Source organism: Micropterus salmoides, unplaced genomic scaffold (genome assembly GCF_014851395.1).
Source record: "Micropterus salmoides isolate LMB-PRFRI ecotype aquatic unplaced genomic scaffold, ASM1485139v1 Ms_hic_scaffold_6, whole genome shotgun sequence".
In the NCBI taxonomy this organism is placed as follows: Eukaryota; Metazoa; Chordata; class Actinopteri; order Centrarchiformes; family Centrarchidae; genus Micropterus; species Micropterus salmoides.
The window spans coordinates 9,082,479-9,094,792 of record NW_024044348.1 but is presented as its reverse complement, the minus strand read 5'-3'; the positions used below and the strand labels follow the sequence as shown (position 1 = coordinate 9,094,792).

General features: G+C 39.5%; 1 protein-coding gene across 18 annotated transcripts in view; it reads left to right on the top strand.

Annotated features, from left to right (window-relative positions):
- The window catches only part of madd (MAP-kinase activating death domain), a 50,374-nt gene extending 38,105 nt beyond the window's left edge, over positions 1-12,269 (top strand). For 12 of the 18 annotated variants that reach the window (XM_038701145.1, XM_038701144.1, XM_038701161.1 and 9 more), the window contains 10 exons: positions 904-1,024; positions 1,194-1,299; positions 1,431-1,541; positions 1,625-1,732; positions 1,907-2,071; positions 2,165-2,237; positions 3,049-3,155; positions 6,368-6,437; positions 8,439-8,485; positions 9,603-12,269. In XM_038701145.1, coding sequence (XP_038557073.1) covers positions 904-1,024; positions 1,194-1,299; positions 1,431-1,541; positions 1,625-1,732; positions 1,907-2,071; positions 2,165-2,237; positions 3,049-3,155; positions 6,368-6,437; positions 8,439-8,485; positions 9,603-9,716 — 1,022 coding nt within the window. In that variant the 3' untranslated portion in view covers positions 9,717-12,269. Of the gene's footprint in view, positions 1-903; positions 1,025-1,193; positions 1,300-1,430; positions 1,542-1,624; positions 1,733-1,906; positions 2,072-2,164; positions 2,238-3,048; positions 3,156-6,367; positions 6,438-8,438; positions 8,486-9,602 lie in introns of those variants that run through there. The other 6 variants (XM_038701153.1, XM_038701157.1, XM_038701156.1 and 3 more) reach the window with 2 other exon arrangements.
- Positions 12,270-12,314: the final 45 nt, after the last annotated feature.

Here is a 12,314-nt window from a genome sequence, read left to right as displayed (position 1 = left end):
ATCAAGCTGTTGCTACAGTGCTGCAAAGCTAACATGCAGAGAGGACGAGACAGTTTCCCAGAGCCAGCGCACCAGCTCTAGACAGTGATACTCACAACTCTCCTGCTACTATAGCTAACATCACAACAACAGCATGTCTTGTAATCTGGAAAGTAAGCTGAATGTCCGTGGCCAATTGATGTAACGTTACCTGACACAGAAATCATGGCTGGAACAGTGTTGTGTGGCGGGGTGCAGGCCACTTTTTTTGTTTCCCATTTACAAAGCCAGGGTTGTGTACAAGATACTGTACTAGATTTTTTTTAGAGGAGATAATGGCTGAATTTGACAGAAAGACGCTTAATGAAGTAGAATCACTTACCCCACCTTTAACTTGTGGTTCCAGGAAGGTTGAAAAGACCAGCACTTAAAACAGAATCAGACACCTCTATACATATAAAATTTGCTGATTAAAAAAATTGTGCAAAACAACAAAAGTTAAGGTTTTGTTGGAGCTGTTAGTTGTCAGGGTTGTGTGTAATTGTACTTACTGTTGTTCTCACACATGACTATAAACTGCTTGTTCATGCTCAAAGCTACAGTAAAATGTTACAATATCAATACCTCAATACTTGCCGAAACCTTGTTGTAACTGTTGTCAGTTATAACAAGCTGTTGAAAGCTGTAGAAAGCAACGTGGAAATGCAAACAGTAGTTGGATATAATTTGTATTGGAGAATCTGCTCATAAATAGAAATAGAGTTATTTTGGTGATAATGTGTCTGAGAGGATTTAATTTGGCTGGTATGAAGGAATGTGTGCTTTGGTTTGGGTTGTGTTTGAATGGATCAGCTGTGTTGTTGATGAAACTGTCAACCTTTGCACATTTTAGTAGCTACATGTGTACTCTCTCCTTGTTTTCAGGTAAAGAGCGCTCCACACTGTGGGACCAGATGCAGTTCTGGGAGGACGCCTACTTAGATGCTGTGATGTTAGAGCGTGAGGGCATGGGTATGGACCAGGGACCCCAGGAGATGATTGAAAGGTTCAGTATGGCTGACGTTACTCATACTGTCGGATTTCTTTTTTATTTTTTTATTTTTTTGCCATGTAGCAACAGATTTCTTTTTTTTACTAGATGCAATAACTTTGTAATTCTGGTCCTGGACTATAAATACTTGCTTTTCTGTGTGTGTTTTTTATTATCAACACAGATACTTGTCGCTAGGAGAACACGACCGCAAGCGTCTGGAGGATGATGAAGACAGACTTCTGGCCACCCTGCTGCACAATATGATTGCATATATGCTAATGTTAAAAGTACGGAGGCCTGTTTGTTATTTTAATTATAGGACAACATAATTGTTTGATGATCTATGCCGAGTTTGAGTTTTTCTTTAACCTCCAGATATCTCAACTTTTGTTCCTTGTGGATGTGTTTGTCTGTTTAGTTGAACAAAAATGACATCAGAAAGAAAGTGAGGCGTTTGATGGGGAAGTCCCACATTGGCCTCTCATACAGCCAAGAGATCAACGAGATACTGGACAAACTGCCCCAAATGGTGAAAATCTCTGTTTTTAATTAATTTAGCTCAATTTCTATTCATCCTTTTGTAATTATTTGTACTGACTTGTATTTTTTTAGAACGGCCGTGAGCTGCCCATCAGGCCCAGCGGAAGCCGCCACATCAAGAAGCAAACATTTGTTGTACATGCTGGCACTGATACCACAGGAGACATCTTTTTCATGGAGGTACACAAAGTCTTGACTATGTGTAATTCCTGATACTACAAATTGAGCTCATGGAAGCAGTATAAGTCAAGTTATCTCAAAATATCTGTAACTTTCCTCAGTGCTCACACAGTAGTACAGTAGAGATCATATTGTTATTTATTTTATAATGTGAATCTTGAATCTTTGTTTCAGGTTTGCGATGACTGTATAGTCCTGCGCAGCAACATCGGCACAGTTTACGAGCGTTGGTGGTACGAGAAGCTCATCAACATGACCTACTGCCCCAAGACCAAGGTGCTGTGTCTCTGGAGACGCAACGGCCAAGAGACGCAGCTCAATAAGTTTTATACCAAAAAGGTCAGAAGCTGCATCTCTCTACATCCTGTACTTTTATTCACTTGAGGAGAACATTGGTTAGAAATTCAAACAACTTCTCTCTTTGCATTTTAGTGTCGGGAACTCTACTACTGTGTTAAAGACAGTATGGAAAGAGCTGCAGCAAGACAGCAAAGTATTAAACCAGGTATGGAGTGAGTGAGTTTGGTTGTTGCCTAATTTTGCTCTTTTTTCTTTCTTTCTGGCTTTCTCAAAAATGGCTGTCCAGTCTGCCCTCTCAACATTTATAACCAACTAGTCTTTATCAGTCTTATCAGGGATGCCGTAGCTTCTGCTGAGAATTTTGATTGTTGATTTAGGGGAGCAACAGTATTCAATTCAATTTCAATTCAATTTTATTTATATAGCGCCAAATCACAACAACAGTTGAAAAGAGCAGGTCTAGACCATACTCTATGATGCTATTTACAGAAGCCCAACAGTTCCCACCAAGAGCAGCACTAGGCGACAGAGACAAGGAAAAACTTCCTTTTAAGAGGCAGAAACCTCGAGCAGAACCATGGCTCAGGGTGGGCGGCCATCTGCCTCGACCGGTTGGGGGTGAAGGGGAGAGGGAGAGAGAGAGAGCCTTGTTTTCTCAAATATTTTTGCTACGGCAGGGTCAAGACAGGCCATTTTCTTTGAAAACAGGAAACATTAAATTGTTAATTGATCAATAACAAAACATTGTTATTACAAAAGACCAGAAGACAAATTTAATGTGAATAAAACAAGACCTAATTTAAGTTTAATTAGATGCATATCGACCCAGACGTACCCTAATAAACAGTTTGGGAAGAATACAAGCACCATTACACCCCTGTTGTTCAGTGTTGTGATTTTATTTTCTGTTAAAGTCTTATTTTGGAGTCAGTTTAAGACAACGAAAGAAAGAAGACGTTTCTGCCCCACGTCCCAACAGTGTGCACCATTTTTTTTATTTTTTTTTTCCCCTTCAGGTCCAGAGCTGGGTGGAGAGTTCCCTGTCCAGGACATGAAAACTGGTGAAGGTGGACTGCTGCAGGTTACACTGGAAGGGATCAACCTTAAATTCATGCACAGCCAGGTAAGAGGCCAGTACCACAGCAGAGACTGCTTCTCATCTCACACAAGGGCATGAAAATAATAATAATCACTCATGATGAAGCGTTCATCCCGTACTTCTGTCCGCATTTCTGCTCATCTCTCCTGTTTGCCTCATTTCCTTTCATCTAGTGACGTCTTCCTCTATTGTCATTAAAAATAAATCTTAGCCAAAATGTTGGTGGTGACTTACAACATGTTTGATTAGCATTTACTCACGCCTGATTGTTTCCCTTTAGAGGAAGAATTTCTGTTTTTGCCTTTGCTTTTTTTTTTGCTTTTTTCTATTTGTTTGTGTGTTCATATGCATGCATTTCCCAAAATATTAACACATCCTTCCACACAAGTATTTATTTTATTTTTTATTTTTTCATCCATGGTGCTCAAACCTCATTGTTCATTTACTGTGTGGGAGGAGAAGTGTTAATGCGTGTGTTGCGCATCAGTGATAAGACGGATGACCTTGAGCAAAGACTTTTCATTAATAATTGGCTATTTAATAGCAACTTTCACATTTAAGTTTGGACCCTTGAACATCGTCATGTGTTGTCTTCACATCTGCGTAGGTAGTCACAGTCGGGGTTTGTATTTTTCTTCAGGTTCATTAGAATGTCAAGCTGTGATTGAACAATGTGCTGTAGAATAGTCTGTGAAGTGAAAAGATCCAGAAACCCATTGCAGCTAGCAGATGCTTTGTACATTTTGAGCATCTTAAAATCAACAAAAAGAATATGTGAGGTGTTACTAAAGTGTAAAAAAAAGACTGAACAGCAATATTCCTCATGAGACATCCAGCATCTTTAAACTGATTTCTCAACAGCAAAAGTAATTTGAAGAGTCAGTTAACCAAAATGACACTTCAGCTCTAGTTGTATCTAGCCTTGCACAAAGTTTTGGTTGAATGCAGTCCAGGATTTGAGATATTTGTCTCTGATACAATGGAGGTGAATGGAGTCTCATTTGTGGTGTTCACCAAACTTAATTTCAGGTATTTAACAGCAAATATATCCTGCTTACTCTGGATAGACCTCACTGCGGAGAGTTTTCATTGGAAATCCTTTCCACCAAACAAATACTTCCAACTGAAATTAAATGCTTATTTTTCTGCTACAGCATACACATCTGCTCTGTAAATGTGTGTAGCACTACTATGCTGTCCTTTGAGAGAAAATCAGTAACCAAATGTGAGAAATGTGTACTTTTTTTACATTTACTGTTTCAGTCTTTTAGCTCATTGTTTTGATTTTGTGGCCCACAATTTTTACTGTTTTGGTTCACTCTCAGTGCTCTCGTAGCGTTGTTTTAGGCCACAGCATGCAGCTCTCTTCAGTGAAAAAGCTCCAAATCCACTGTACACTACCTGTCCACCTCCAAATGGCAGAACATATAGTGAACATATAGGAGCATTTAGCAGCTTAAGAGACAGATATTTCCCTCAGGAGTTGGTTGAGAGTGCAACGAGCTAAAAGGAGGATGAATGTTGGACTGCCATTTATCTCATCGACAGAAAGTCCAAATTAATGCTAATGTTAAGAATTGTGTCTGCTGGATGTGTAAATAAGCAACTATTAATTACTACTTAACTACTAAAAGGTGATTGTGTGTTGTGTTTATAGCTTGTTTCTGCAGTCAGTGCAGGTTTAAACATATTTTCGTTGCTGTGAGCATCACAAAATATTCCATTAATCTCCATTATAAAATGAAAACTTTCTGCTTGCCCAGATATAATGTATTTTTATAATTTGGGTGAACCGACCCTTTTACTTGGATGTTGTTATGATTATTGCCTGCTTTTCCTTGCTGCTTCTGCTTTTTTCTGCCTCAGGCTCTTTCAAGTAGAATGTTTGCTCTTTGTATTGCAAGGGGTAGGGTGCCACATTTTTCATTTCCATTCAAGCTGAAAACAATTAACCTAAGAGATAAGCTTCTCAAAGATTCCCAATGTAGAGCACCGCATTTCTAGAATGAACGATTTTCACTGGCATTTCTGGTACACTTAGTTTGGGAGTATTTGCAGGTCAGCTGAAATGTCCTCACAAATAGTTTCACATTTTTGGAGTAAAACAGTTTAACCAAACCCTCAGCAGGAGCTTTATTCAGCACTGGATGCCACTCGTAAGACTTTATTAAATTTATAGTATTATAGAGAGTGAGCACTGGGTTGGGTCCTGGGCAGCTCGGCAGTGAGATGGTGTCAGAGGTGACATCCTACATCATAGAGGGATTTACTGTCCATCAGTGACTGCCCTTATTTATCTGTTCTGCTGTGTAAGCAAGTAGTGTTGGTGCCAGCCCTTGTTGCTGGAGGAGGAGGCATGGAGGGCTCTGGGGGACTGAGATGATTTAAGTCCAGGAATACAAAGGTGAATCCAGCTCTCAATACCTTAGTCAAACCTCTAGTCCTCTTTTTTTATTTCTCTCTCTCTCCTATTTTTTTTAGTTTTTGGGCTGATTCCTCTTGTGAAGGGTTTTTCAGATTGGCTCTGTTAACTTCTTAGCTAGATTCTTGATTTGAATCCGTACGAGGCTCCTGTGGATAGCGCCCTCTCGGAGTGTCGTTGAGTGCTTGTGCTCTTCTGTCCGATAATAATCCAAACCATTTCTCTCCCATGCTCTCTCCCCCTGCAAGGAGCGGAAGGTACACAACCTCTGCTGTGTTTGCTTATTAGCAGTTACATCTTATTGGGTTCCTTTTGTTTTCTCTATCTTTTCTTTTAACTGTTGTAGCTGTATGGCAAATCTAGTTGTGTCCTTGTCTACATTTTATATGGAACTTCCATGTATGCATCATATGGGCCAGAATGCATCACTGAGCATAAAAATAAATGTTTTTTTAAACTACCTTTGCTGGTTACATCCAAATAACTATAAATGTTCCAGTTCTGATATACTTCATTGATGAAACAAGTCATGTGGAATTAGTTTTGAGCAGACTAAATGCATTTCTTCTCATTTAACCGTCGCCCATGTATGCGTTTGATCATGGAAACTTCTCATAGTGTGTTTTTCTTTTCTTTCGTTAGCTGTTAAAAGCTTGCATTCCGTGTGTAGTTGTTTTTATTTTTTTATCTTTCATACTGAATAAAACAAGTTTAACCTGGTTAATTTTTAAATATGAAGTGTTTACTTTTCATCCAGTGTTGTTGAGTTAATAATGTTGTGTCTTGTTTTGTTTGTTTTTTTGTTTGTTTTTAGGTTTTCATAGAGCTGAGTCACATTAAAAAGTGCAATACAGTGAAGGGAGTCTTTGTCCTGGAGGAATTTGGTAATTACACCATCTATTGATTCTAGGCCTGTACTTGGCACGGCAGTAACTCAGCTTCATGGCAAATATATTGACGAGAGCTAATAAGGTTTCACTAAATTGGATACTCGCTCTCCTCAAGGAACACTGAGACACTGATGCCTGTAGGTGATTAAGTGAGTGATGAATTCTTCAGAGCATGTGGTTTTCTTACAGTCACATGGCACCACTGACGTTTAGAGCAAGTGACGTTTCATTTAGTTGACAAAGAGGGACAGAGAGCTGGTGAGAGAAATAAGTCAGTGTAACAACAGGAGTATGAGTCCAGCTGCCTTTTGTGCACAAATGAAAACGTTCCAACATAAGAATCGATGTCACTTCTTGTGGTAGGGGTCGATGCATAACTTATTGTAAATTACTTTTAAAATTTAAAACATGAGGATTGGATCACATCTACAAGTCGCCATTTTAGGGAAAACAAAATAGATTCTTATAGGAAATTGTTTAGCCATTTTAAAATATGAAACATCTTCAGTAGGATAAAGATATAGAATGCAACTGGCTTTAACCTTTAAGAGCATTGGATAATAAATATATTTTTAAATGTTTTCCTGCGTAATCCGTAAAAGATTTAGTCTGAAATTAGTAGCAAGTATCAGACACAACAAGACTCGACTCGTAAATGAATAATATTGGGCAACAGTTACAAATGTTTCACCTAGATGTGCGGTTACTTGTTAGGTATCCTAGAAAATTAAAATCATTAATTGAACTTAAGCAAAGCATAAGAAGTAGTTTTAGCTCTTACACTTCTCCATTGCTCTGATAGAATCAGAAAAACACATTGTTTAGACATTTATCGAATAGCTTAATTTAAAAAAAACAGCCTAATGGAGAGAATAAAGCAAAGAGGTTTGTGTTATAGTTCAGGCTGCTTCCATGTTTTAGACAGTAGTGAGCAGGAGTGTGAAGGGTCAGTGCACCGTTTACATTTCTAGGAAGAAGTCACAAAATACGACTTCCAGTATCACACTGCAGTATGTGATGGTCAGAGGTTGAAGTTGAGTACCAGGCTGGGTTACTGTCGTGTCTCTGTGCTGCTTTTTGTAATGTTGCCCTCATCTTTGCCACTATGAAAACCTTCATTCTCCAGCAGGTAAAGTGTTGTCACCTTTCTCCTTTCTTATTTAAACTAATTGCGTGCAGAATATATTTCCTCACTCGATCGTTGATTAATTTATCCTTTCTTGTACCATGAGTACTGCTTCCTTCATCACTCGCTTTTCATTCCACCCCAGACCCCATCTCTCATATGGCCTTGATTCCCTGACAGTCTGCCTCTGTATCTCATCAAGTGGAGATCTTCGGTGGGACTGTTGTTTTGGGTGGGCGGGTGGGTGGGGCTAACATTTCCCTGTCCCTTCATTTGTCCAGATCTCAGCCTCCTCATCACTGCTATGGGTTTACAGTTACTAATGAAAAGTCAATCTGTTCGTCCGGGGTCAAAGGATTTTGGCCTCTCGTAGCTGCTTTTCTGTGATGTCTTTCAACTTTGAGTTCACTGGGGTGGAGGGGACGTGTTCCTTTTCTTTTTTCTTTTCCATATTAACTTTTCAACCTTTGCAGCCTCTTGTTATAAGATGTATGTTTTTATTTGTACCTTTTGTGGGCCATGAACATCTCACCAACAGTCCTAAGCTCAGATTTATTTAACAGTTTAACCTTTAGCTATTTGCATGGGCCTTTTGATTGATTGTTACTCAGCTGAAAGACTGAATCTGATCATTTAATTAGTATTCAGCATAACCAGGATTTAATTTACCTGAAACTAAAGCAGATGAGCCACTCTTGCCCTTGTCACCCTCTCTGTCTCAAGTTCAATGTACTTCTGACTGTTGAAGTGGACTCTTCTTGGCCCACATACCATTTTACACCTTGTTGAAAGTCCAACCCCCAAAGCTCTCAAACATTGAAGTTCCTGCTGCCTTTGAATTCTTTGTTTTGTCTCTTGCACCGGCATAGTTCCTGAAACTAAAGAAGTGGTGATCCACAAGTACAAGACACCCATGGTGAGTTCTCACTTCTTCTGTCAGAGTCAATACTTGTTTTTTTCTTTTATCAGTGAAGGTAGTGTAGAAGTCACAAGGTGTGCACAGCAGAAATGTCTCACACAATTTGACATTTGTATCTGTAAACATGACAGACATTACTGTGGAGGTGCACTCCGATTTTAATCCAACGGCTTATCAGACGCCAAAACACTTCAGTGGTTTGGAATACTATGAGACAAGATATACAACTCAAGTTATCCCGGTGACAATCATTTTACCCCGTCTCGACAATCACAATGTAAATAGCAGAATCACTCGGGTTAAAAAGCAATCCACCAAGATTGTGCGCTTGCATGTATTTAATTTTCCAACGCTGTGCTTTGTTGGACGATGTCGCACTGCCTTGCAAATGTTGAGATGATTTTAAACTGGAACTGCGCTTGAGCTTGGAGCTTATTCTGAATGAGACAATGAAGAAGCTTTAGCAGCTGTAAGACTGGATAGTTTGGTACCAAATAATCATGAAATGTAACTGTCATCTTGTTGAGGAAACTGACCACTGAGGGGAATTTCACAACAACTCTGTTCACACTTCAAAATATCCACACACAGTAATATTCTGTTGAGTACCAACTAGTGTTGATAGGTTACATTACAAAGAAACAATGCACGGGTCAGTCAGAACATAGGATCTGTGTGCTCTTCATGCTGTCTACTTAGGGGCGCTGTGGAGTTTTATTTACATTGAATGTTACCAAAACACACTGTATCCCATAAAATATTTGCAGAGTCAATTTATAAGAAATTTAAATGTGCATTTTTAAATTGCTCCACTTCTCAGTGTTTTACTGCCACCAACTATCGATCAGCAGAACATCAGGAAACTGGGAGCAGGAATGTGCCAGACACACTAACATATCACTTATAGGAACATTGCTCCATAGTGTTATCAATGGTCAGAAGCTCCACATGGTTCCTTTTTAAATGCTCAAGTATGCAACAGTCCATATTTCTACAGGATTTAGACTGAGGGGAGCCTCTTGTCTAGCTCTGCTCCTTGTGTATTTTTTTTGCTATACACAGATGTAACCTCCTGGGTCATTATCTTACTCATGGCTAATTCTTCCTTCTGCAGGCACATCAGATCTGTTATTCGGTCCTCTGCCTTTTCTCCTACGTGGCAGCAGTGAAAGGGAAGGAGGCAGAAGGAAAACCCAAGATTCTGTCACCGAGACCCCTTCCTAGCTAGTCCTACCCCCCCTCCCCCGCCTCTGTACTTGAAATGGCATCTCAGCTCTAAAAACCAGACTTCTGACAATCCCTAACTTTACTCTAAGCACACAATTTCTGCCCCCCTCCCTCCTGTATATACAAGCCTAAGACCCTGCTGTGTACACGTGTTTGGTCCGTGATGTTGTGTAAATACTTCCAACCCCTCATCGCTGTTGTCCTGATGATCATACCATCTAGCTAAATGTTTGCCTGCTCCTTAACATGGGAGGACAGACTCCCCTCGAGCTCTTCCCCTCAGTGTGAGAGTCTTCTATTGTTCCAGCTGCCAAGTCCCAACTGTTTGTACCGATAGGAGATGTGAGGGATAGCCCCGAGGCACAGAGTGCATGCAGGTCCCGTGCACAGCCTTGACATTCACTACAGATTATATCCCCCCCCAACCCCTTCTACCTGTCTCCATAAGACCTGTGTGAGTTATTCTGTGATATGTTGTTGCTGTAAAGTTCCAGTCTGTCCAAGTTTTAACTGGTGAGACATCCAGAGTGCAGAACGTCCCATACTGAAAATACTACTGTACATTGCACCTGAGCACCGCATGTAAACACTTCTTAAAAGTGTTTGAACCCTAAAATAATGTGAGTGTTCTCAGATGTGTTCTCCTATGTCAGCCCCCCAGGCTGAATTACTGTTCTAGTTCTACTGTAAAATTTATCGTCTGTGGTCTGCTGTTATCAATTGCATGTTACTATGAGGATGAAAAATAAATATTATATATTTCTATATATATTTTTTAATATATATATATACATATATTGACTGTACATTTCTCTGGAAAAAAAGATGTTACAAATTGTTGGTTTGCTAGATGTGCAATACTTAAATAAGTAGTTAGCCATTGCCAGAGCCAGGTTTTCTTAAGTTAACTGGTGTTCACAGGGTGAAGAATGTGAGAGAGAACTTTTTTTTTATAGTACATATTGATTGAAGTGAATGATGACTTCAGTTTTCCATGACTGTGTGTTTTTTTTTTTTTTTTTTTTGTAAATCCACTCCGAATCACATGGCAAAAAAACAGCAGCTGTATTGTTCTCTATGGGTGCAAACTTTGGACCATTTTGCACTCAGTCCGAATCCCCAGTCAGTGATGTCATAGCAGGTGGTTAAAAACAGCAGCAGCAGGTGGAGGCAGGTGCTGCAGTAAACCTCAATGTCATCTTGTCACAGCTTTTCAGTGTTGCAGAGACTTTTTTCCATTAGAATTCAGCCACTACAAGCCATGTTAAATGTGTCTTATAGTCTTAATTGTTTGCGATACTGTTGGTACACGTTATTTTTCAATTTGTCATAATAAGTATGTGCTGTTAGTGTGTCGAAATAGAATGACATGGAAACCAAACCCACCTGGCGAAAACCGTGCGTTACATTATAGCGAGTAATGTGTGAGTGCAGAAGCGCTGTTGTTGATGCTGTTACTTAGTCCTTAAAACCACCAGCAATTTTTTTTAAATTCCATGTAAAGGATCTCATTTAGTGACCTGTCATCAGCTGTACGTTTGTTGACCTGTAGCTGGAATTCTTTTTTTTATTTTTTTTATTTTTTTTTATTGCCACATTCAAATATTGTCAGGTAAAGTCAGGAGTTCTGGGATACTGGAAATTTCCCACAGCTCTGGCATGTCAACAAACTAGTGGCAAAATGGCTGCAAAGCCTCCATCTCTGGCAATTAAGTCAATTCAACGAGTTTAAAAACTAGCTATAAATGGTTTGTAGCTGTTTGCTCATGAATGAACCACTTCAAATAGTTAATACGACAAAAGAAACTAAGTTAGGCAGTTGGTGACATGACTACAAAGATAGCGGTAAAAGAATAATACACGAATACGAACACCACATTCTCCCATTCTGCCGATATTGCTTGAATAAGTTATATGTTCTGTTTGTTGTATAGTCTTTAAAACAGGTTAGCAATTTCTTTTACAGTTTCCAGGTACAAGAGAAGAAGAGTAAGTTACAATGTCTGACACTAGTGCCATTTCGGTTATGCAGTTTACCCCACACCTGCTTTTACATCACAGATGAGGTTGTGACAAAAGTACAAAAGCTTCAAACTCACAGCAGCATTTTTCCGTCTTGTGATTGATCCGACCCGTGTGTTGAAGCTGGCGTCATCTGCTCCTCGAGGAGATCGAGTCTTAATGTTGTTTCTGTTCTGTGACAGTAAAGAAGGGTTGAATCTGGTCCCATCGCTGGCCCATTAACTTTCACAGTGAGTGTGTGGGTTTGTGTGTGCACGTGCGTTCATGTGGTGAACAGTTTCTCCAGATCAGCAATATATATCAGTACAGCTATATCACTGGAAGATGTTTTTTTGATTCTGACATGCTTGTATTTTCAGTAATTAAACTGTGCTAATGAAAATGATTAGTAGGACATTCAGAAAACGCTGTTCCATTAATGAATGACACCCCCACATGTCTGTAAATAAAACAGAACTCGATCTGAAGCATCTCCAAAATTGGTTTGGGACAGCTCTTTCTGCTTAAATTAAAAAGAACTTTTGTTGGATTGTTACAACTCATCTCTGTCATTGTACTAGCCAGCTGCTGTAATGAG